The sequence below is a fragment of the Neopsephotus bourkii genome, unplaced genomic scaffold, assembly GCF_033783945.1.
Source record: "Neopsephotus bourkii isolate Nb327-2 ecotype Australia unplaced genomic scaffold, CSIRO-AGI_Nbou_v1 NB_659, whole genome shotgun sequence".
NCBI lineage: Eukaryota > Metazoa > Chordata > Aves > Psittaciformes > Psittacidae > Neopsephotus > Neopsephotus bourkii.
In genome coordinates, this window is record NW_026901158.1 from 2,620,962 (window position 1) to 2,648,071 (window position 27,110).

At 38.2% G+C, this 27,110-nt stretch overlaps 1 protein-coding gene across 6 annotated transcripts in view; it reads right to left on the bottom strand.

Moving 5' to 3' along the window:
• DENND1A (DENN domain containing 1A) overlaps positions 1–27,110 on the bottom strand; it is a 190,619-nt gene that overhangs the window by 16,677 nt on the left and 146,832 nt on the right. For 2 of the 6 annotated variants that reach the window (XM_061352575.1, XM_061352579.1), the window contains exons 14-20: positions 25,639–25,740; positions 24,994–25,081; positions 24,384–24,424; positions 22,602–22,673; positions 21,461–21,517; positions 16,656–16,787; positions 2,542–2,598 (exon numbers count right to left, since the gene is read on the bottom strand). In XM_061352575.1, coding sequence (XP_061208559.1) covers positions 2,542–2,598; positions 16,656–16,787; positions 21,461–21,517; positions 22,602–22,673; positions 24,384–24,424; positions 24,994–25,081; positions 25,639–25,740 — 549 coding nt within the window. Of the gene's footprint in view, positions 1–2,541; positions 2,602–16,655; positions 16,788–21,460; positions 21,518–22,601; positions 22,674–24,383; positions 24,425–24,993; positions 25,082–25,638; positions 25,741–27,110 lie in introns of all 6 variants that reach the window. The other 4 variants (XM_061352574.1, XM_061352577.1, XM_061352576.1 and 1 more) reach the window with 2 other exon arrangements.

Genomic DNA, 27,110 nt, shown 5'->3' on the forward strand with positions numbered 1-27,110 from the left:
AAGAAAGAAACCTGTTTAATTAAATCTGAGCTGAAAGATGATGTGTAAAGCGGGCTTGTCATCATGCTGTGAACACTTTCACCTTTTGGGTGGTTCCTCGGGGGAGTCAGGGTGATGGGGGAGAGAGATGAGAGTTTGGGATGGCTCCAGGGGCCACCAGACCAGTGAAGTGCAGGGTGACATGCTAAGCAGGATTTAGAGCATTGTTCATGGGGGACTGCAGGGAAAGCCAGGAATCAAGCCAATTCCTTGCTGGATTTGGAGCCTTATGTAGCCAAATAGGCAGGGTTAAATGCTTATCAAATGCAAAAGTACGAAGGAAATCCAATTACGTGAGCCCACAGCTAAAAGAATAAAGGTAAACATCCAGTAGAGAAGGGTTAAATGTGCTTATTACTGTCTCCATCAACTTTATGCATAATTATTATATTTTAACTTTTTCTAATTGAATGAAGTTTCCAAACAGCCACTATTAATCCAAACAGATCTCTATTAATTATAAGCAACAACCCTCTCTCTCTCTCATAATACCACCACAACACACTTCCAAAACACCAGAATGTAAAGAACATATCTGTTCTGCTTCCTTAACCTTTCTTTGGTCTGTGTTTTTGTTTTGAGCATTAGCAATGACTCATACTGAAAGGACTAGTGCCCATGGATTCCTCCTCTTAACAGATATATCCTGAAACTAGTAAGGATTTCTCAGGAATTCTGGTATTACATGGACTTGGTTGGAAGAGCAGGACCTGGTTGTCTCTTTCAGTGCTTGCTGTTAAAAGCCTGGGGTAAATTACTTGCTGATACCCACCTCTGTAATACATGCCAAGACTAAGGGAGGGAAAAAGCAGCCTGCACAAAGTATTATTTACACACACAAAAAATGTGTTTCAACTATTAAAAGCCAAATAACAGTTCTGAACAACAACAAATTTATGTATATTTGGTACAAGCATATTTTTGGGAGTGATTATAATCATTTGCATTTATCTTGAATTTCCTCTTGATGAATGAAGCATTTTTGTTCCACTTACTGACACAGCTAGATGAATGCAACAGGAGCTTTTATTATTCCATTTCCAACCTTTTATCAATCACATTGGGAGCAAAGACAGTTGACACAAACACATTATAGTGAGGACTATTAATGCACTACAGCTGGGAGATTAAACAGTCTTAGCAGGACTTGATGTAAAATAAATTACTCAATCTGAACAATACTGTTCAGCAACTTTTGTACAGAAGAGTCACAGTGTGCCCTCATACACCTGCCAAACACAAAACAAGAGGGCTATGGGAACCCCACAGTACCATGGAAAGTTCATTCCTAGTGTCTCCCACATTAATTACATTTAAGAGAACACATACAAGCATAGTCAATGCTACCTTTTAAACACAGAAAACAGAAATCTTCAGAGCAGGAATCCACACAAGTGACTCTGTTAGGCTAAACACCCAGAGTTAAAAAGAGGGAGGAAAAGAAACACATGCTATTGAAATGTAACACAGGAAGCATGCACCAAAGATCAAAAGTTAACACACACCCGAGTGCACTTGTTAACCAGTTGCCTGTTCATCCAAAACATATCTTTAACAAGTTTTAGCAAGATTAGATTTGAAAACTTGCATTTATGTCTTATGCACATAGATGTATGTAATATGGAAGCAAGGAGTAAGATGTATTTGCCTTTGGGGAAACTGTATTCATAAAGCAACAGTCCAAAACAGAAATAAGTATCTTCCGAGGCTGTTGCAAAACCAACACCCTTCTAAGCTGATACTGCTTGCCTGTACTACTAAAAAAAAAAAATAATAAAGAAACACTGGTGCAGCAGAGTGCCCAGCTTTAAAGCCATCTGGTATACTTAGTATGTGACAACTGTCCTAGTTAGATTTGAATGAAAACCTGCTGAGATAAGGTATCCCTGCTTAACACAGCACAGGTATTGCGCTGAGAATAATGTCTGCATAGTTCTTCTCTTCCAGAGTCACCTCCTCTCACCAATGTGCTGTGCCCACATTTTTTACACTACATTACACAGAGTCTACATAGATCATCCATAATGTGATACTAATGTTCTACCACCCTAATACAGGTTTTGCTTTCTTCATGTGTATTCACACCTCTATTTTATGGAGAAAAATTAAGTGTCCCAAATTAATTTTAAGTCTCTTCAGACTTCTGCTTCCTTTCATATTTGAGGTTAGTGCAAGTCTTCAAAAGTTCACTGGCTAAAAACTTATGTTGGCCTAGCAAGACTCTAAGAAATCACTGCAAAAGTAAAACCAAATGTTGCAAGAGCAGCATCAGTTACCTGCAGAACTGACTGAAAGCTGCAGAACTCGTCAAAGAAAAGCAGAACAAACGCAGGTCCCAGGGCTGTGCCGCAGCAGAGAAGAAGGGAGTTTAGGAGCATAATTCACACACTGCTTTTTTGCAAAGTTTGACAATCCAAACTACCAAGGTTTAGTAATGCTACTAAGAGCGTAATTCAGGCAGTGTTAAGCTGTGGCAGTGAGACAAAACTACCAACTACTCACGGGCCTAGACGAACGCTGTATCTTTGGAGGCGGTGGCCGAGGCGGACGGAGTCTTTGCTGCTGTATTAAAGTGGAAACTAAATTAAAGTCACCTACATGAAAACACCCCTGATTTTGTGGCAAAAGCAGTCTGAGTAGATGACAACATGAAATTACCTTAACTTCATACTCACCTCACAAAATGCAATTTTTCTTTTTCTCTTTTCGTTCCCCCTCCCAACCCCCCCAACCAGTGACAAATCTCATGACCTACAGAGTGCCACAGCCATAGCTGCCTGTTGATGTAGGCTTAACATAAAGCAAAAGGCAGGAGGATCAGCACTCCAGACCAGAGCAACTAAAATTTACAGAGACAAAATGCTCAAGCTGGATTCTTAGACCTCAAGGTCCAAGTGTTCTAGACAACACTTAGGCAAATGGAAAAAAACCTGCAAAGCAGGACATTCAAAAAAGCTTTCACCAAAATCTCAAGAGTGATTTTAGTGCTTGTGAAAACTCATGGTAAAGGCCTCAAACCAGAAAAGACTTTTAAGAGTACAAGAAAAAACCCTAAGTCAATTCAACTTTTCACACAGTTAAAACATGAGCATACGTTTAGATGCTGTACTGGACCAAGGTTTACACGCAACGCCTAGAGTAAACGCTGTACTGTCATTCTAAAGAAAACCAAAAGCCTCATCACCAACAGTTCCAATGAAGACAGAAGAGTGCATTAAGATGCTTGTTTTGGTCTCTCATTTTTAAAATTAGCAGTTGGCCAACTCAGTGCTTTGTAACAGCACTGGAGCTATTCCAATCCAGTTGCTTTTGACTGAGTCAGCAGCATGACTCTCCTCACACAGATGGCATCTCAAGGTATACTCTGTTAGACAAGGAATCCACTGGCAATTAATGAGATTCTAAATAAAACCATCCTACAGTACAGCTTTGATATTGAGAGTGAGATCACAGTTAGCATCCTCTCTGTGGCACCTTCTGTACACATACTGGCACTTCCAGAGAACAGTGGAGTCCTCAGTGAGGAGGACACGGGAATGTCTTTGAACGCCGATTACTGCATCACTGCTGGCCTAGCCCATGGTGCCTTCCACAGATAGAACCTGTCAGGCATACAGAGAACAGGAGCTGGCAGTGGGAGTCAGCTTCTCCAGACAGAAAAAGAAAGCTTATGCAGATTACTGTAGTTCTTTCCAAAAACTATTCCAGATTCATACCTTAACAGTTCTCAGCTTCTCACCATCATAGCCTTTACTCTAGATTGAGAAAAAATGTCTGTCAACTACCCTTACACTGTCTAATTGTACAAGTCCAGCCTACCCTTTTTCACACCATTTTCATTCTCTTCTTGCAGCTTTTCAGACTTCTCTTTCAAATTTCCCATTAAATTATATTTTTGCATCCTTTGGTTCATTTCTCCTTACTTGTGTTGTCACTGAAGGAGTGCCAGACTGCACACATGTACTTGGCTCAGCTTTCTGGGGTGGGGGAGGAAAAAAAAAACAACCCACAACCAAAAAAGGACACTTGGGATGGAGCGCCAAGGCCAGAATTATTCCATGTGATAGCTTCCCTCTGTATTTTTCCAAGAAAGCAGCTATGAAAACAAAGAGAACAAAGAGAGACATGGCAGGGTAGCTAGCTGAGATGGTTGCCATTAGCCTTACTGAGCTGTTTCTCTTTGCACCTTGTACTAATCAGGTCAGTCACAGGAGCTGAGTTAGGCTGCTGTGTATCTTCCCACCATATCTGCTCAGGCTGAGAGCACAATCTTGAAATATATCTAACTTCTGTTATGCACCACAGCATACTTATTGCCTATTATTCTTCAGAAGCACAACGAAACAGCTGAAAAACCTGAAATCTGCACTTTTCTGGTTACTTTAGAGGGCTTCCCTTACTACCTAACAGCTTAGGCAAAGTATCTGATGAAGAACGAAACCAAGATACAATTATTATTCATTTATTCTTTCCAATTCTTTTATGCCTCCTGCATATGTATTTCCCCTTGTTATTTTTTCTCTTATACTTACCTAGAAATTGTGAACATTTCTACATTAGAAAACTCTCAAGCAGGTTATTTAGGTGGGGAAATTCAAATATTTTCCTAAAGCCATGGCTAGCAGTGTCTTCCTTGATTTGAAAATCAGCCAAACCACACACAGCACTAATATTTCACTCCCATTAGTCCTAAGTGACCAACAATTACAAGTCAGACCTTAAAACATCATGCTGTTGGGCTAGAACTCAAAATTGTATACATGTATACATTTTTTCTTTCCTTTTGATCTCTGAAAGGTAAGCATAAGCCCATGTTGCTTCCAGTATTTTATCAGTTCAAGAGGGTCAAAAAGTCTCCCCTTTAATATGAGCTGTGATTCTCATTTCATTACTCAACTCTAGGACCAAGGAATACTGAAGACAGATTTTGTCAAGGTTTATGATATATGCATATACACTTACTGAGGTTAATTACATCAGCTTCCATTTTATTTGGGCCTTATAAAGTGACCATAGGAGATTAAAAACAGAAAAAAAATCTTTACTTGATTATTTGCAATTCAGACTGTTTCTTAACACAATCTAAACCTATAAGCTCAGCTGTGATGTCATACCTGCAGTCACTTCTTCCCAGCATTCTCCTCCTTTTTACTAAGCTTTCTGCTGGTATCACCATTGATTCATCTTGCTGTACTTCTAAACTTACTTTTTTCATTGACAGAACTCTCCTCTTCCCTTACTGAAGTTATCACACGACAAATCAATGCCACACAGACTGACATCTTGAATTCCAGGTGGAATTCAGTCCAGCCACAATTTACTGATAAATCCATAGCTTTGAAGAGTCATAATCTGAACTCCTTATGGAGCTACCTTAAGAAAACATCATCATCATTCAAATTCATGACCTTGCTACAAGATTTGCCAGCGAAAGAAAGGATGGATAGCTGCTATCTCACTGACATCTGCTGCACCAGCATCTTGAGCACCTTTCCTCAGACAGCAGCTAAAATTCTACACCTATCTACTGAAAATTTTATTATTTCTCCTCCAGAACAGCCGGCAAGTGACAAGATACCAGACACAAGAAATACTCGGTGAGAATGTCAGTTTCTGATCAGACAGAGGCAGTTTTCTCTGCGCAATGGTTACAGGCAGACCTACTCAGCAACAATGAACAACTCCTTTGCAGGAGCTGATACATTCATATCCTTTATCCTGGCACTGGATTATTTTTCCAGCTGAAATGCAAATATTACATATGGTTAAATTAAGCCTTCACCTCTGAGGAAAACAATGATTCTATATGTTTCCACAATAAAGACGCATATAAAATGCGGCTTTGGGAAGAGATTAAAAATGTAGGAACTTGTACATCTCTTGAACTTCTAAACAGTCATTCTGTTAACTCTCAGAGCTGTGTCCTCAGTACTTGTAACAACACAGTCACATCCAACACTCATATTTATCTTACCCACCAAAGTGCTATGAGAAAGTTAAGTTTGAGTTGCACCACATACTACATTTCTGAACCCTAAAGAGATATAAACAGAATGATAAGACAAAACTATATATTCACAGCAGCGTGTTCTATTAAATATGGATAGGGAAATAGCATGGCTTAAATCAGTGTCCTAAAGCATTGAAAGGAATAGGCAAAGGGCAGTGAGGAGTAACTGACGTGGAGGTGCACCAGGAGATAACAGTTATCTGCCCTTTACCAGAGCTTCATTTTTAATGTTGATGTTAATGTGTCACAAGAGTGGGATAAGCAAGTATATTTGAACTATATGAAGACCATATTTACTGGAAAAGCCACTGATTTGAAGTTAATTTGTTAATGCAGCAAAACACATTGTTTCTAAAAGGTCAGTAGGCGAAGTTGTGTTGGAATATCAACTTAATTACCTGTGCTGTAAGGATGAATGGGTACAAAATGCCACATGGTTACATTGCTAAAAGCTGCTAAATTGCTATTCTAGGTATGTTCCTAAATGTATATACTATAGTTTTTTTCTATTAAGAGGAGAAATGTCTAAATTAGCACTTTCTCACAAACAGCTGTTTACCAACATACGTTTTAATCTAGGTATTTTCTTAATTGTCATGTTCTAAATACTTCTGAAGGTACAAGACAGAAAATCTGCAGAAAGCCGATTTTATCACTGCAGATCTGGCACTGTTTTACTAATTATGAGACAAGTGATTTTAAGCAATGAGAGGCTGGGGGAAGAAAACTCTTACTTTCATTTTTACAATGAAAAAATACTATTTAAAAATTATAGATCTCACATCTCAAAGTAGCTATTATACATGCAAGGAACTTTAACAACACAGCTAGTTAGGGGTTTTATACTAAAGACGACATTACGAAAAGATAACTTTTAGCCTGCAAGGTAACAGCTTGTGAGCAGAATATTACCTCAAACTAATTGTGGATGTCTGTTGAGATATTTTTAAAGTGGCATTCAAAACAGAGTCTTTATGAGTAAATTAGAGGTGCTATTTCATGTGCAGCAAGTACAACTAGAAGAAATGCATAAGGAAACACAACTAGATGAAAAGAAACAAGCGTTTTCATTCTCAATTAGTAGCAAGGGGTGTTGCTAATAATTTCCAAAGCAAAGCTTTTCTACATGAATATCTTATTTCCTTCAGAAACTCAGGTCTGATTTAAAAACTGCTAGCATGTTTCAAAGACATTCAGACACAGGAGAGATGCACTGTCCTGAATGCACCCATGCTCAAACACTTCATGCTGCAAAAGATGTGAAGTGCTGACTTTGGGAGAATATGCTGGACCTCAACTGAACACTCAATAAAAAACGGGAGAAAATAACAACACTGAAAAATGCATGGTACCTACAAAGATTCAGTACAGAAAGCAGATGGAATCTATGAGGCAGCTGTTTTATTATCCATCCACATAATAGCACGCACACTACTCTTTACATACTCCCATATGTACAGCTCACAAACTGGATGACAAGAACAGTGCATGCTTTACAGCATATATTTTTAATTTACACGCTGAAATACTTCAACAGAAATCTGCTGGGTGCTGTGATAAAAATAATCTCCATGTTTAAAGGGATGCCTTATTTTTCAAGCCATATTCATAGATTGGGAAGAGAGAATGAATCTGGCAAAAATGTAGCAATGCCTATGGCTGTGCCAGGAATTTATGAAAGGAGCAGAAATTGCCACAATTAAACACTGATTAGTTTAATGAGAAAAAACAAGGACTCTTTCCTTACCTTTCTAGCCAGGAATCTTCCATAACGTAATGGAGAAGTACACAGTAAGAGAAGGAAATGAAAGGTAAGTGCCTATAAACCCCTGTTTTCCCTAATACTGAGTGAGAACTTTTATTTCAGGTGTCTGAGTCATATCTAGTGTCATGGGATACTGCCAAAGATGCACTGGTCCATCCCAAAGCCACTGAGAGGAAACTCACTCTTTACTAAAGGGGAAGAAAGGAGTTTTCTGCAAGTCTACATTTGCTGCTTCTTTCTCCTGGCTGAGACAAACTGTCCATTCTCATCAAGGGTAAAATTACCTTTTTATGGTACATCTAGACACAGAGAACTGAGAACTCCTCCTCATTTGGCAGCACTGATAATGCCCATCTATTAATCTCATCCTGTGCAAACAAACTGAGAATAGCGAACTTTTGAAAATACTAAATATTACAACGTACAACATACCACGGTTTGCTTTACATCTAGGACTTACATGATGCTAACATGATATAGATTTCTGATAGAACCAAGAATGAAAGCAGGAGCATGACATCAGGATCACACAGATCTTGTCAAGTTGGTGTCCCACCAGGATGAGGCAAATAGGCCTCTTAGCTACACCTTATAATCTGCTTGTTATGTATTATAAACAGGGACAGCAAATCCTAAAACCACAGGTAACCCTACTGTGCATTATTACTGTTTATAACTGATGCTATTCTAAAAACACAGGGCTTAAATAATAAACCCCTTGGCAGTAGAACTAAATGGTATTTTATTTCTTTTATCTGCAATTACAGAAGAAAGGAAGGATTTTAAATGGGTATATTTTTCTATGTATGCGGTAAGTGTTGAGCAGACCAACAGATTCAGGCCATGCCCCAAAGCAGCATGATGTTGATGGGAAGAATATTACATAGCAGCGGTTAACTTGTAATGGTATCTATGGTTTATCTATGGACCTGTCAAGACTTCTGATTACTTCTGAGTTCCAGTGACAGGAAAGTTCATACACTACACAAAAAAGCTGTACAAACCCCCAAAAAGATGATATTAATAAAATTTGAGGTTGTGACCACTTAGTTCTTTTATCTCACTTTTTATCTGCTGTGCAGCTGAAAATAAATCGTGACATCCTCCCATCTATACGTGCATTCAGGTCTTCTAAAACACTGTAAAAAACCCCTATTAAACTGATATTATTCAACACTTTCCAGTTTGAAGACTCCTGACATTTTACAAAGGAGATGACTGTCAACAGCCTCTTATTTACCTGGCACAGATCCCAGCTGCCTGTAGACCACAGTTTGAAAACCACTGTTAAGCTCTATGTAGCAGGCATCTCTTCCCACAGGAAACAGATGCCTACAGAACACCAAATACTGAATTCAATCTAGAGTCATTCTAGTTCAAAAAGCCTCACACATTTTGTTTCCTTTTTCTTTATACATAGCGAAGTCTTAGATGACAAAGAATCATACTGAAGACAGCTAAATATATAAGCCAGGAGGAGGCTAGCACTCCTTGAACCAGTTTCTGACTGGTCTGTTCTGTTTCTGTAGTGTTTTGACACACTTGTCCCTTGCTGAGCCTTCCTTTTGCAGGTTGTTTCCGCCAGCAGTGCTGTCTGGGGAAGGAGGCAATTTGCAATGACTCACAAGCTTCAACTCATATACCATTTTTTGTTCTGAGAAGGTATCAGAGAAAAACCAAGACATTTCTTCTTACAGAATGGACTTCCAAGTGAATTTCTTTGAGATCCTTGCTTTTACATAGAACCCCACAGCCCATTTTACCCGCTCTCCTTGTCCTTTAGGAAAACCACTGGTGACTTGGTATCATTTTTTGTTATTTGACATTTTGTCACATCCTTTACACCTCACCTTCCACACAAGATTTTCTGGATCCTGCAGTAACAGCGGAATCCTGCACTGACAATGCCCATGCCTTAATTGTAGTGGATAACTCTCTGAACACACAGGTATGTTCACAGTACTAAGGCACGTCTAACACCCAGAAAATAACATATCCTGTGGACTCTAAATTGCATAATATGCCTTAGCCTGAAAGCAGCATAACTTTTGTGTGCACAGAAGGACAATAAATCACGACTGTCTGTTACTTTTCTGCATGATGAAAGGACCATGAAAGGAAGCTCCCTTAACTCATTGGACCATGTCCCCTTTTGGGATTACTAGCCAAACACCAAGGAGGTTTTGCTCAGAATTATTCACATAGATAAATGAGGGAAGGGTTTGAGAGAGAATGTCATTGAGATGATGCTCCAATTTCCAAAGAACGTCTACCAAAATGAGGTGTATTTTGCAGTGGCTTGTTTTCATTCTGTTTCTCAACATACATGGATGAAGAGACATGTAAAAAATCCCGAACCCCAGGAATATATTTATCCCCATGTGTTAAAGTCTATCCATCTACTATCTCAGCAGAGTTTAAAATCACAGCTAATAGGTTAACAACTGTTTTTCTTCTGCTTCAGATGAAGAATATCAGAAAGCTGGGGGAATATTCGGCTTCCCAATTTGTACTGACTGCTCACTGCTACCTGCAATGTCTGTTTGACAGGACTGACATTTTGTACCGCTGTGAGATGGGAAAATGTGTGACATTTTTATTCATGGTGGCGTACGCCCTTGTAATGATCAGCCCTGGTCGATGTGCTTACTGCAGCAGCCCCAAGCCCTCGGAGAACAAACAAGAACCGAAGGTGCCAGCAGTTTGGCTGCCTTATTAAACATCACCAGGATTCTAACGAAGAGCAACTGCTGGAAAATCTCACTGTCAAATCCTCAAGGACATTGTCAACATGGAACTAACTACATATATTTTTCATTTAAAATACTGGAAAATCCAGCAATGCAATATTAAATTTAAAGAAAAAAGCCGTGCAATTTTGCGTGTGTTTTCTTTTTTAACTGGTCATTTTGTCAGCCTTGCATTGGCCTGTTGGCCCAATACTAGAAATCAAATCAAGATCCTGCAACAAATGGTTTAAGATGTTGGAAAATGGACATATCCGTTATTATGTTTTAACAGCTATTTTTCTCTAGCACGCAGAATACTTGTACAGGGGTGGAAAAAAAAAGATGGTCTCTCATTTAAAGAGTTCTATAAACAGCAATGACTCCTTCGCTCAGCTTCATCATTCACTGAAGAAGTCTACATAATTAGAGGATACTCCTCTACACAAACACACAAAAGTACATGGCTTCTCTGTCTGCAGCAGGGCATTCCACAACAGTTTTACTAGGTAATAATCAGTCCACCTCAGAAAGGCAAATCCCAAAAATGCCTGGCCGAACTAGCAATCACCATGGAGTTAGCAGTTAGAAGAATCGTATGTTTCACTTACTCTCTCCCTTTAATCTTCTAGTTTAATCCAGGGGCCCAGAGGTCAATTCAGGCAGTTCTGGCATAACTGCACGTATCAACTTTGTAAGTAATACATAAGAAGCTTCTGGATGCTGATCTACATAGATAGACTAAGTAAGTCACCCATAAGACACTCTGAGCTTTTCTCAAGTTGTCAATCTAGGTGATTTGGTTAGCCTTGCATGTACTGATGTATTTATTTCATACGTATGTATTATTTATAAAGCACAATTCTTTTTCCACATGCCAGCAGTGATGGACCAAGAGACAAGATATGGGTTCCTCAACATAACAGGACTAATAAGGAAATTCTGCAGACATGTTACAGCTGCTGTTGCTTGTCACAGAGCCCTAGGAGGTTGGCTCAGACACAGTATTTCCTTCCTATGTCCAAGTGTTATGGCATCTGACTCACATGTACCCAGAGCAGTATACTTATTCTGAACATCCCTGTTTAAGAAGTGCTTGAAATGCCAAGACAGTTGGAAAACACTAAAAGCAACAGCCCAGGATGTGCTTTTTTTGTGGATGAATACATCTGTTGGATGCAGGACTGGAGCCATATAATCTTACGGCAAAGCATGAATTCCTACATAGCATGAGCTACAGGCATACTACATTGCTGTAGTTGCTGCGGAAGACAATAGCTGTCCTATTGCTCATTAGAAAACACTGCAAGTGAGTGCATGAGAGGCAGTAACCTTTGGGGCTGCTCTGCAGGTAGTGTGCATCTTCCTAAAGGGAGTGCCAGGTCTCACTTGTCAAATATTTACACGCATGACAAGAGTGCAAGCCTTTTTAGTTAGCTAACTCCTGTCCCATGGATTGCCATTTCTGCAAATCCTGCACAACACAAAGCAGAATTCCAATCAAATGAATTATTGACATTGGTTTTATTCCCTTGACTAAGAATATGGTCCCCTAAGAATCTGATGGGATATCTGAGTAGTCTCAAATAGACATGAGATGCACAAGTGGTTTTGGGCCAATACATTTGCCTTTCTTGCAAGGTGACTTTTACTAAGCAACAGTGAATTTTTTTCTGAAAGGAAAAGGAGACGAAATGAGGGTAGAAAATATGCTTTCTGAAGACAAAATAATTTTAAAGAACTAGGCTTATACTTTTGCTAAATCCATAAAGAATCAAATGGAGACTGGGAGGGAACTCCACATGGCTCAGCAGAAAGGAACAGGGAGACCATACTGCTCATCAGTGGAGATGAGTGGAATGGAAGCTCATTTTCTTAATGAAGGATCTCTATTGTCAGAACAGTTCAGAGTGGCAAGAACAGGAGGCTGGCTTTGCAAACAGAGCATACAGTTGCGGGAATATTAGAAAATGAACTTGTTTTCCCCTTTCCCCTTTGGTTTCTACCTCAGTGCCGCACAATGCCTGCTGTGATCCAGTGGAATCTGCTATTGTTCCAATGCACCTGGGTGTGAAGAGAGTCACAGGGTCTGGCAAAGGAGCCTTCCTCCCTTCCTTGCTTCATCTCTTTTACCCTGGAGATAATCCCTCCCTGCTGTCTCTGGCCTCAGCGATCCCGTTTTGCATTTCTGGAATGTAGCTGGCTGTTTTTCTCCCCATCTTCCCCCTGACCTCTTAATGCCATTTAATCTTCTTGAAGAAGAAACCTGCTCTACAAAGCAGAGCTGTTTGTTCTGCACGTCTAAGTGCAGATCATGAATGGGAAAAACAAGTAAGTTCCTTTACAGCAAATCATCAAACCAGCAAATAAGATGGCAATTTCCATGTTATGTCCTGTAAAGTTCAACAGCAGTTAAGAATCAGCTAAGAGAATTTGGACAAGTCTTTTCAGAGTCAGATAAGCTGCTGTAGTATATGAGTATATTGTCCATTTAGTTCGTAGTTATTTGCACTAGCCCCCTAATTCTTCAAGAATGGAATACGATTTCAACTCTTAGGTAAAGACATACTTGGAAGAGTCTTGTATTTTTTTAAGCTTTCCCTTTTGGTACATAAATGGAATAAAATATTTCATTTTCTGGTAAATAAAGCAAGACACAGAAACATAAACACACCTAAGCTGACAAAAGACATTCTAATTATAATAGAAACAATTAAAGTACTGAACAGAAGTGCCAGTATAATGTACTCCTAATGAAATGATAGCCTTTCCAAACAAATGATGTTTCCGGCAGCTTATTATTTGTTGTTTTAATTGTACTAGATGAGTTGTGCTAAGGGAAAAGAATGTTCCTAGGTATAGCTTTGTCTTTTCAGACTCTGGGCTCACCCCCTCTTGTGCCTACACCTCTTCTCAACAACTGATGGGAAGCCTGGGCATTGGCAGTGATCCTGTATGGGCCAGGAGGCTCTTGTAGAGGCAGTCAGTGCAACGCTTCTGAGGAATAGCATGAAGGCTTAGTTAGGGGCAGAGGGGTGGGAAGGTTTGTGGATAGAAGCACAAGCTTCATTAAGAGAAAGACATGTTTAAACAGGCATATTTTTGGAAAATACAGTGCTCCCTTCGCTCCCCAAGAAGGTTTTAAGACAAAAAGCTGGAAGCAAGCAATGATAACACTTTTCCAAAGGATGCTTTCTATGACATGGCACCTTTTATAATTAACCTTACTTTTACCCAAAACAGAGTACTATTTAGCACTACTTACTATTCATTTAAATCCTTTCCTTGGCTTGACAACTGTTCCTTCTTCTCCCTACACATTAAAACTTGGTTGTCTGTATTGCTCTTGCTACTTGTTGAGTACAGTTGTATTGCCTCAGAGCCCATGACTACAGTTCCCTATATCTGGCTGATCTGAGGGTCGATATTAAAGGTACAGTCCAAGTAAACCAAAAAGCACACAAAGTCAAACTGGAGAAAGAGCTGTGGTCACACTTTCCCTTCAGTTTTGTTTAAACTTTTATTGCATTGCCCTAGGCTGTCAGGCTAAATCCTTCTTTGCATCATCAAGGAGAGATTTCCCACAATGTCCTAGTCATACAGAAACCACTGTTAAAACAATTCAGTAATAAACAATCCTCTCACACAATGCCTGATAACCACTGGCCACAATGAGCTACACCACTGCAGAACCTCACACAGCCAGGTAATTGCTGCTAAATCCCTGAGAGCAATCAGCTGAGGTGCTGTGCATTCAAAGACATTGCAAGAGATTTTCCTGCTATTTTTTTGTAGCCTAACAACTGCAGCTACACCACTGTATTCGGAAAAGCTAGAAGCTACCTCACTATAGGGTGAGAGATAATGAGTTAAAATTAAAGGTTGCTGCTGGCTTGCTAGCCCATCCCCCTTTAGCTAATCTGTCATGTAATGAAGAGAAGCACCTAGCATAGGACAGCTAGCTGCCGGCTCACTTACAGCGAGCTGATTAAGAATGTTCAACCAACAGCAGACTGCAGACCTTTCCAACAAAAATAAATAGACTGTATGCAAATGTGTTTGTCACTTTGACAGCATGTCTCAATTAAAGCATCTCGCTGCTGTTGGTAGGCTCTCTCACTGCAGTGCTATGGACGAGGCTTACTGCATTACTGATACACAGGGCTTGACCCTAATCCGCATGCATGCATTTTAAAAAAGTCTGCCTTTGCCATATACACTGGCATAATACTACCAGACGTAGAAAGCAAGTGACAATGAGAAAAAAGCCTCTTTCATCCTCTTCAGTTTATAAGAGCTGTGAATGCACAAACAGCCCTATTTCAGAGTTCTTGTGGCTTTTTTAATTGTTCCCACCTACTGTATTCTAGACAGAGTTAAAAGTGACACTAAAATCTCTCCCTTTAATCACTAGTTAGAAGCTATCTCCCATTTAAAGAGTAAATGTTGCTGCTTTTTTTTCTCCCCCAAAGCCTTAATTTATATTTCATAAACCTGAACATCTTTTCCTTTTGAATGAAAGTATATTTCATTTTCTTTTTGGAGTTGGGCTAGCAGGAAAAAAAAAAAAAGCAGCCCTGTGAACGGACAAAGGCTGTAAGTGGGAGAGCCCTACAGTTGCTAAGTTAGATCATTTTTTGGAAACCAACATTTGTAAGTAATGACAGTAATAAGCATTTAGCAAGCGAGCCCTTCGCCATAGCCAGTGGCTCAGGAAAGCTGATGTGTGTTCCTTTTGACACAGAGAAAGTGATCATTAAAAAATTTGAAAGTGACCGCTCAAAAAAAGCTCATGAATTTAAACCTGCACTTTCCACTCCATTATGTATTTCATTCATCTACCAAAACATTTGAACCACCCATACTGCATAAAAACCTAAAGGAAAAAACACAATGCAGATTATAATATTATCTGGATTTCTGACTGCTTTAAATGAAGTGGAAGGTTTTCCTGCTAGATGGCTGCATTTCTCCAGTAGCCCCAATTCCTCTCAAGTGTATTGGCATCGACAGTAAGTGAAAAATAAATCACTCCTGCAAATACTTAATTGGAAGAGAATCAGTTTAAATAAAAATAATAATAATAAAAAAGTCTCCAAGAACTTACATTTCAGTGGTGAAAGTTCTGCAAGAAAAAAAGCTAATTCTAAAATGATTCAGACAACACTGCTCTGAGCAACAACTCTATCTCGTGTAGCCCTGTCCAATACCTGAACAGTCAATGCAGCTATACCAACTATTTGTTATTAACAGACACTTAGCTAAAAAGCTAGTTTGCTTCACATCTTAAAATTCCCAATATTTCACCTTTGTTTTCAAGCTACACTATGTTTCCGTTGAAGAAATCAGATATTCACTCCTGGTTTTTTATCATTATGCTGTAAAAAAGATACAGAGAAAGAAGAGCGAACTGTGAACACAAATGTTATTTTTTGAGTCAGGCTGCACTTCACAGGAGAACACTGGCAAACTGATAATAAATACTGTGCGTTTTTCCATGAAAATCACAGCAACTACAAGGTTTTCTAAATAACTAGCTCTTAAAAAAGCCATATAACCAAACTCACTCTTTTGCAGACTTATCAAAAGAAATCCTATAAAAGTAACTAATGTGCATAGCTCAGTTGTCAATACTGAAATACAGAAAACATTAATAAGCTATTAATTGATTTTTCCATCTTAGTTCATAGCATTTAATTTTCAGAGAATGTTAAAATGCTTTAATAGTTGGATGTTCTATATTGACACTAATGATCTGGCTAGATAACAGAGAACATTTTAAATTATATTTCCTCAGTCCTGAGGGCTATTGCACTTTGCATGCTATAAGAACAGCAAAATAGTTTATAAAATTGCTATGATAATTATGCTTCCTTCCCCCATTCATTTAGAATTTATTTTCTTCAAAATCATCATATGAACAAAAAGAATCAGTAAACCCCTGAAAATTCAGATTTTAGAACCCATTTAAACAGATACATCAGAAACAAACCTATAACAAGGCAATTCAGTTACAAAGAAGACTTAAACACTAGTCATATTCATTACTGTGACTTTTCTCTGAACTGTTTTTCCTGAGTGACACAGTATAAAGACACCTAACACTAAGACATACCTGACCAAAATGTACTGTGATTGGCCTTCGGTCTTCTCTTAATTTAGGGTCCTTCTTCTCAACCAATGGTGAAGGTGCTGTTCTTGGTAGGGATTCCTCTGGTGTCACAGAACACCCATTCTCAGCAATGTCCTGCATGGTAGGAGAAGGTGAATAGCATGGCCAGGAACATTCTTGATTAAGGGTAAGGGGAACAAAGGAGACACTAGAGGATAATGCTGACTAACAATTTTGATGTTAGGGGAAAAAACACACCAAAGTACAAAAAAGAAAACATCATTAGAATAAAACATTTTGTTGCACTTTGTCAATCAGAGCTTGTACACAATCACTCTCTGCTCCTAATAGCAATGTTGCACACAGATACATTCAATAAAATGTCTGACTTAAACATGCGAAAGCCAGAAAACACATAAGGAGGAAAAAAACCCTCACAGCTTAAAATTTCTGTTCTAGAAACAAATTCAACTGGAATTCAGGGACAGGGCTATTCTGCTTTTTGTAAACCTAAAGGAAAACAGTCATTCTATTTACATACTTCTTGAATTATACGCAGCAGAACAATTACTTTTAAAAGCGGTAAGGAGGTGAAACAACTTAGCTTTGCATTTTATCTTTGAGTCTGTGTATACTGAATATGCCTTCAGGAGACTCTATAAAACAAACTACTGCCTAGCAGAATGCTTTTTTGTTTTGCTTTTGACATTAGTCCTTATCTTCAGAAGTGACCCACCAACCTAGGCTAGAAGACTTAGCAAGTGGATGTATGGTATATATAACATGGGTTTTGAAAAAGACAGAGGCATGCAGACATAAGGAATCAGAAGAAAAGAGTTTGAAAGTCAGTTGAGAAATAGTCTGTAACGCAGTGGGCCCCAACCCTTACATCTCTTTGCAACAATATCAAGGAAATAATGCTGGGTAAATATAGAGAGAAACCTGCACACACTGTAGCTCTGCAAGACTGACCTAAGGTTGGCTGCTGACATTGCCATGGCTTTGATTCACTGACCTTTGACATGCCCCCTCGAGCTTCCGCCTTTCGAAGGTACAATAATGAGACATGTAAGCTGATGGCCAATTAGAAATGGTTCTTTTGGACACAGACTGACCTAATGTGTTTAGGTCAAATGAAACAAAAAGCTAGATGGACTTTCTAAGGGGCTTTGTCTGCTCCACAGAGAAGCCAGGAGACCTTTTTAGATCCAGCTGGCAGAGCAGTGGTTCACCAACATGGGCATGAGGATCGTGGGGAAATTAACAACTTGGTCAAACTAGAGAGAAAAACTTTTTCCTCCCCCCATCCTTCAGCTGCACAAGGCTACTTTCTCTTTAAAAAATACAACAAAGGGCACTGCATTAGCAACAAAGAGCCCCAAAACAACTCAATGACAAGAAAGGTCAAACTCATACTTTAGCTCCAAAACAGCAGTATGCTGCCAAGGGATCTGTCAGTTTTGGAATCACAGAACCTATGGCAGCAACCGATACTGTTCTACATTAAATAACTTGATGTACACATTTCTATACAAGTATAGCCATATTAAACGGGCACCAAGCTTCAGACGTTCTATGCATATGCTCTAAGGGTGTCCAGCACATTCAAAGCCACCTGACCTGCACTGAACAGTGGCTGTTCCCAAACATCAGAGCTTTCAGAGTTCCACTTAAGGCTGTGGCTCCAACCAAGGCAATACACAGCTGGGAACCACGCTCCATAATTATCTCCATGTATAAACAGTGCTTCCCCTAACAGCTGTCTGTCCAGGTGAAATCTTTACTACCTTTTGAAAGAAGAACTTCAGAGATTGAATGATATGTAAAGTTTACCCTGTAAACTGAACAAGGTTTTCTTCTGTTTAAATAAAGATTAGTAATCTTTCTAGGTACCTTTTGTAATGCACTACAAATATTGCCTATTAGAAGAGCAAAAAGCACATTCCAGAGTGTCTAGAAGGATTCTCCACGTTATTTTACAAACCTCGAAATGAGTTGTTTCTAGTTGTACTGATAATGAAGTTCCAACAGTAGCTCATTGATAACAGACATTAACTGGAGCCACACAGGGCTCTAAGTAAAATATTGTTGAATACATTAATGCCAAGTGCCCAACCATTTATATAAGTTGTCTTTTCCAGAAGCTTTCAGTAAGTTACATTCTCCTTACTGAAAGCTGAGGATGGTACCATTCATATTCCTCCTTCTCCCTAATTCTATGTAGTTAAGCTTCAAAAGAGCCAATAACAGAGTGAGCGACTTGACCACCACGGTCCATTTGTGAAATGGAAAGAGCAGCCTTTAAAAAAAAAAAAAAAAAGGAAGAAGAAGCAAAAATAAAAAAAGAAAAGAAGAAAGAAAAAGAAAAGGTACTGTATCAGATACAAAATAAAGCTGCCATGCTGTATCTATTAACAATTATTTGCTATCACTCATAAGAATCCTCTGAAAACTATTTCTGTTGCTTTGAAATACTGTACCACAAATGAACAAGGGATGGAAATAGAGCCCCATTCAATCTCTACTATCATATTAAAGAAGGACCTTACACACACCACAGTGACCTCTCAACAGGTCAATCCTGCATTTCTCATTTGCAATTCAAACCCAACACTGGAGCAGACCAAGGGCAAAATGGGCTCTTGATTATATTTAAGAGGTCACCATTGCTATGCAGAGTTGTAGGAAGCAGACCTCTAGCTTTATTGCATTTTTAAATTCTATCTTGTACAGAAGCTGCTCATATTTGGCAGAAAAACTGGAAAAGGGATGTTTATATTTGTCTTTTCTTTACCAGTGGCCTGCATACTTTTTGTATTAATAATGGAAAATAGTATGTTAAAATGCAGTGGATAGTAAGTTTAGTTTAAAAATAACATTAGGTTATCTTTAGAAGATGAAAGAGTAGCATCCCAAATTTAGCAAAAATTAAGGATTTAATGATGCCAGAATTTCAAACTGTTAACACCTGCACACACTAGTAAGTAAATGCATGAAAAATACAGTGTTCTCAGCATGAAAATCGGTGAGGATGCACTAAAAGAACTGTCAACAGAGCAGCACAGACATTTAGATTAAAAATGAGGGTGGCCAAAGCAATTTTTGCTATTTTTATCACTTCAAACAGAGCAATACCTCATTTTAGAGTTTTCTTCCTGCCTTGTGTTCAAAATGGAGAAGAGGATGGGTAGAAAAGAACAGACTTAATGAAGAAAGGAGAGGTAGAGCAATGTGTCAACTGCTCCGAGAAATCTTTAAGCTGTTGTGAAAGCATAGGTTGTACAATCATGTTTAACCGCCTTACTTACAGAAAGGCCACATAAGAAGGAAGGTGAAACAAAATTGGGCCATTTCTTTGTAAATGTTAGGTGTGTTTTTTAAAGAGTGCTTGCTGCTTGAAGGACTAGGAAGACAACCATAAGAAAAGAATGCAAAGAATGAATGAGGCATTTCTCAGCCTTTCATACAAATGTCAGGGAATAGCACACAATTATATTAGCATTTAAAACACAGGAAAACAATCTGGTCATTTTATGCAGCTCCAACTGCTTCAGAAATGCACATGAGAAGGCCAAACATTTTATTATTCATGAAGGTTATATCCAGAAGTGGTACGCATGGAATTACAGAAAAAAGTCATGTACATGAAAACTGCTTCATGTTTCTAATATTTTCATACTATACCTAAAGTGGTCATATAACAGCTGTAAGTGTAATAAAATAGCACTAAAAGCATCTGAAGCAACTTTATCCTGAAAAACGTCTATCAATCTGCTACAGTATCTGAGAGCGAACAGCCTTTGGGTTGTACATGCAGTTTGATCAGCCGGTAACCTGCCTGCACAACAATCCGTGTGTATTAACAGTTTATTGACATATGCAGGTAGATTTCTATTTGTGCCACAGGAATACATTTGCAGTGATGTCTTAAGACAGTGGTCTAGGAATTTAGAGAAGAAATCTAGTGAGATGGCACAGATTAAAAACCACCAAACAACCCAAAACTATTTGTGATGAATTGAATAGATTTCTGAGTAAGAACTCCAGTTCTAGGAGCAAGTTAGCTACCTTGTTTTTCCAAAAAGCTCTGCTTCATATAATAAATAGAATACCTGAAATAAACCCAAGGTAAAGTTAACCCTCCATTCATAAGGTATGTATCAATATGACCATACTTTTGGCTTAAAAGTAGCAATTAGTATTGGATAACACATTGTTCAAACACAATTCAGCATTCTTGGAATCGTGCTGTTTACAAACACAGACAGATTGGGAAAACAACAAACAGCCTGAGTATTTTTTTCTGTAATAATTCAAATGTCAAATGAACACCAGCTCTAATTCCTTTACGTCTAAACTTTGCAACAGACACTTGAGAAACGTATCAATCCTTTTCCCAAGGACAGACATACACTTTTTTTCCTAACTGATTACTGTAGTAATAACAACAATTTGCCACTTGCAGAAAGTTCACTGCCACTGCCATAAGAAAGCTCTCCCAGCTCACACAGATTCTGCTTCCACAACGCCCCAGCACGAAGGACAGGAGAGGGACCACTCCAAACAGAACACTCGATTTTCTGGCTTTCGTGGGTTTGAGTCAGAGCCTTAATGTGTCTGAAGACAATTTTTTTGTGTGTGTCTGTGAATATTTATAACAGTGTGAAAAATCCAGGACAGCTTGTAATGCATTTTGAAGTGTGCTAACAACACTGTATCAAACAGCTTCCCATTGATCACATAATGCTTTCTGTGGCTAAGTATTTCATACATGGTGCTTATACATTTTGAGTAAGAACTTCAAGTACCTTTTGCTTCAAGCGGTTTTTCACTTCTTTTATTCCCATTTTTGCATGATCTTTTGCCTGCATGAAAGATTAATTTAAGTTAAAATCCCCTTCTATTTCTAGCAGTGACTAAGCAGTGATCAGTGCATCAAGATTCACCTTCTCTAGTTACTAAAAACGGCAAGGAAGAAATTGTAACAGGATAATGAAAACACATTAAAACAAATAGGAAGCTAAAAAAATCCCAAGCAAACAAACCCACTATTCCTCCTCTTTCCTCCCTCACTGCAAAAATTCAGTTTTCTCTGTTTTGATGCCACAGACATCTTTTAGCTGTTTGCATTCCACAGCCTTGGTCTTCCTCCCTCAGTAGTTATCTTTGCTGTAAGTTAACAATCAACAGGAACGGTAAGCCTGCAAACTTGCTCCTTGCAGGACACTAGATGCCAGTTCCATATAATAGAGCTAATCTCTTCCTAGTCATCTCTCTCAGGCTGGAGGAAGGCAGCAGAAAAACAAAGTTTGAACAGTTATCTCAATGCTTTTTGTAACATTATTCCCTAAAATTGACCTTACACGAAATCCTCACTTGTTTCTGTTGGTTCATCTTGCACAGTGGCACTGGCAGCCATGCATGATAACCCAGTACTGTTTGTTAACAGAACTGGAAACATTTTCATTTAAAGAATAACTCACTAAGTTGGGGTCTAAATAAGCAGGTATAAGAAATCTCTAGGGAAAATTAGTTGACATTTAGAAAAGATGGAAACAGTTTGGAAAATGAGAGGATTCCCTTATTTCGATGAAACTGCAAGCAGAGAAACCTGAAGTAACAATGATTTCCAACAGAGTAATGATGAGATGGTAGAGAGGCTCAGTAAAGCATATAGGCATTATTTCTCAGAAATAGTTCTATGTAATAGAATTTATCATCTATGCTTTCAAAGGAAATCACAAGTTCCCCTTCTCCTTTGCATTTCAATTATGTTTAAATTTCAAAATGAGTTTTCCATTTAAAATTGAGATTTAGATGAATGTGTATTTTAAGGCATTTTGTGAGTCTAACAAGAATGAATGTAAGTCTTGAGTTGCATTTGAAAGGTTAAAAGAGAATCATAATTAGACTCTTAATCTCAGTAGTAAGCCAGTACTTGATACTTACAAACTTATAGACAGTCTTCATGGCAGGGTTGGCTTTGGTCTTCACTGTATTTAAAATGGCTCCGCTTCCTTTCTATAATTATAGTAACAATAGAACAAATTTTATCAAAGATCTTTAAAGCAAACAGCAATCTAAACTCTACCATTCTTAACTTAAAATAACAAAGCATTAACTATGCTTGTTAGCAGAGCTGAGTTAAAATGGTAAATTCAAAGAAACAGAAAATAAGTAAATCATATTAAATATTTCTCTGGTTTTCCAGAGGAACTCCAATACAGCAGTTTTCACTGGAAAAATGTCAGTGTCTCCTAATACCAAGAGCCCTTATCTGACAGGTCATCTCACAAAACAGTGTCAATATTGACTGCTTCCCTCAGCCTCAAGGGTGTCCTGTACATTGCATTAAAATCCAAACAAGTTTCAGACATAAGTATCCTAACAAATACTCCTTGTGAATTTTCCACTTCAGGGAAGCCTGTATCTTCAATCTGAAGAAGCAAGATCTTCCTTTTTATTTTCCTTTTCATGATCCCACAATACTATTTATCAAAAGTATCTAAGTAGTTGATAAAGGGATAAATTGAGGGAAAATGAAATCTAACTACAGTCATAAACATTAAATCCAGAAAAGCTGAATTGCATGTGGTGAACATAATAAAAGTCATAAGACAGCAACATGTCAGGCAGAATAATGTGTTAGTCTGGTTGGTGTTTTATACATCTTTCACACACCGCTGACCATTGCTGTACAGTACCTTACCTGGCAAATACAGGAGATGGGCAAAATCCAAGGATTAAAACCTTAAATAACTTTGTATTTTCTTATTTCAGTGCAAAATTGTATTTGCAGAGATCAAATACAATCACAGTTTTAAGATTTGCTACTTCTGTTCCTACATGACAATCTTCAACAAAAAATATAAACTGTTGAATTTAATTACATAGTTTTATATTCACTCTCAGCCATTCCCCTTAATTTTTAAATTACTTGCCATCTATATTTATATACACTTATGTGTAAATTTAACTATCTGACTATGAGATAGGCTTTTAAAAGTTACTGTTACAAAATACGTTTAATTTGAAATTACCAAGATAACATTGAGCTTAGCATTTTGTGTAAGGAGCACAACTGCATTCGTAAGCAGAGGAGTAGGCAAATGGAATGCTGCAAAACTCAGTTCTGTCAGAAAAAAGATTCAATCTTCCTTACTGACTCTTACCCAAAGCAAGAAATATTTTGCTTTCCAATATATTACATTTTATGCATCAAAAGAGACTTTAAAAATCAGCTCTAACAAGATATTATTCTCCAAAAGTATCTAGATTTTTAATTCATAAAACTGGAGCACTAAACTGAAGAGATACAAACCCCCTCCGAAACAGGGCTGACCCTGTTCACGACTTCACACCATTTTACAATGAGCTTTGTGGTGTGGAAATGTTCCAATTTTTTTTCCTGTTCTGTTACAAGAAAAGGGATATACACATTATTTTCTAAAATGACAAGAACCTATTTCCAGATGTCTCTAAGACATTAGAAAAAAGATTGAAATCTTAAAAAAAAAAAATCATCATAGGAATTCTTAAGTGTATTTTTTGTTCTGTTCTGCATCTGAAGAGAGCATCGGCTTTTCACAGCTAAACTCAAGCTGGTAAAAGCTGAACACTGAAGGACACAACACAGTCCTGTGCATGAGGTCTGAGGTTAACAGCCACCCAGAACTGTACAGTGGTCCAGTAAGAATTAGAATGCCTGTTGGGAGAAGACTGTGTTCTTACCCTTACTGTAGAGAGCCACTGGTGATATAATTTGTCACTACCTAGAAGGAATCACAAAATTAAACAAACTGTAACTCTCTAACAAATAGAAACAAGCCAGACATGTTAGCACTTAGTGGTTCTAGGAGCATAAACATTACAGAAACAGACAACCAACCATCCTTTTAAGGGAAACACAACAAATAATTAAGGAGATATCTACAACTTTTCTTTTACTTGCTAAGAGGCATTTCTGGTTTAGCTGGGCTGTCCTTCAGACATTTGAGAACACTGACTGTTTTGTTTTTAAGATTGCTAAAAGAAATGTGAGGCGCTTCTGGGTAAAGCCAAAGTTTTTCAGTATCCTCCACTGCAAGAACTCTTCTAGTTGTATTTAGCTAAGTGGGAAAGCTGAGGTTTTCTAAGACTGACCAGACTTCATTCAAACTACAATACATTACTCAAAGTTCTCATCAGAAGAAAGAAAAAAAAATTAGGACACTTTAGACTATAGGGATCATTGCAGCCTCCATTATTTAGGTAACCACTATGACCCATTACATCACAATGGCCCACAAACAGTAACTCAAGAACAGTATCTGAAATTACTTTCAAATACTGAATTTCTTACCTGCATATTCCCCCATATTTATCTCTTCTTCAAAAACATCACTGAAGCCCTCACCAGAGTTAAGAAGATCCAGACGGCCATCAATGAACTACAACAGTGTTAAAAGAGAGTATACATAAATCAACCAACCCATCCTTTACCTTTTCAGAAAGACTTTATTCTGCATTTGACAGAATAAAATCAATGTTCTTACTGGGAAGGGAGTCTACGCTGAATGAAAATACAACCTGAACTGGCAGAATGTTTACCACTGCAAAATGCTGCTTCACTTAAAAAACAGCATTCATGTCTTTGCCTACGCATGTATGTTTTCAGCTTCCCTGAAGCAGTAATGTCATGTTTAACAGTAATGCACTTTCTGTACAGTTTACAGCAGATATATTTGGTCTAGGTATGCTCAGATCAAAACTGAGAACAGAGACCTTTAGGGGAAAACCTACACACCTCTTAAAATATAGAAAGGCTCATCACCTGAATCTGAGAAAAGGCAGCAAGCAGGAAATAAGGTGCTACAACTATATGAGTTTTCTTCATTATGTGGCTGACAGATCAAGGACTACAGGAACAACCCCACAAAAAAAAAAAAACCCAAACAGTTGTATTGTGAAAGAATCTGCTTCTACGTTAGAGCAATTAAGCTGGTACCTGCTTAAAGAGCTGGAGCTGAATGGCATTCTGAAGGAACTGCCTCATGACAGCAGAACGATGGGACACAAACGTTTCTTCACAAAAAGTGATTGGTTCACCCTGTAGAGTTCAGAGCATTGAAACAGAAAAAGCTTTCTCTGAATCCATTTCAATCCAGTCCCCTTTTTATCTACTACCCTTCCAAAATAAGTAGATGGATAGACTTCACAAATCATCCAGTAAATTGTAGTTTATTTTCCAGGTTTCAACCATGTGACAGAGAAACAGGTTGAAAAACAGCAAATTGCATATCAAGATAAAACACGTTTCGCTTTATGCACATTTTGTGATGCTGGTGAAGCGACTTTCATCATCCAAAAAGATAATTTTACTTAATGTCCCCAAAATATGACACACAGTCCTCTTAATTTTGTATACTGTGCTTCTCTGCCTCAGTAGACCCAGCCAGGTAACCTGCAGAAACAAGTCAGGAATGTCTGCTCTGTTCTCTCCCCACCTCAGATTAGACTTTCTTGAATGAGGGAAATATCCCTTTTTCACAATCTTGTTGGCAAAAGACAGAAATTGTTTTGCAGCTCTACTTTTATCTTATTTTAATGAGTTATGTTAATGCTGAAGTCTGCTGTGCATCTGCCATAAGGGCACAAATTTCCCCCACACTTAAATCTACAAATACTCTATGTAGCAAGCATATATATTTACTGAATTAAAATCAAGAAAGTAACAAAGAACAATAAAACCATACTGATGCATAATTAATATAGAGGCTTTTTCATACTCGTATTAAAATATATTTGGGCTCTTCATCTGTTGAGTGCTCAAAATCAACATTAGACAGCAAAAAACCTTCAAGCACCCCCTTTAAAATGGTGGTTTCATTCCGGTTTTGGGAAGCTTTTTATGTTAGCAATCTAAGCACAGGATGAAGCATTTTCAAAGGGGGAAGAAGTCACTCTTCCTGTCACCTTTTCCTTGAGCCAATGAAATACCATGGATTTGGAAAAGAAAGCAAGTTTCCTATGCAGCAACTACAGTTTCAGGATAATTAGTTTTAAGGATAATAACAGGCTCTCTGATTTACTCGAGCAGGTATTTGCAGAGTAAAACAAAATCCCAACAACCTTTCAAGATCTTTCCAGGCAAAAAGTGTAAGTGAGTAAAAGCTTTTTTGTTGTTTTTTTTTTCTTCGCCTGTGGCTTTGGTGTCATCTGGGAAAATGAATCACAAGTCAATGTTTCAAAGTGAACAAAGGAAAAGGTTTAGTAAAATGGGTCTGGCTGGCATGAGCTTGGTAAACAAGACACTGGTGACAGTCTCCATGACACAGTGATCACTGCCAGGACAAAGGTTCTGCCTCAAAAGCCAAGGTATGTCTGAAAGGTTTTAATGCATTTAAAAGACTAACAGCTCACTCACTCGTGTTAGTAAGTATCAGAAAGGGACAGAACTTCTGCATGACATGGAAGTGT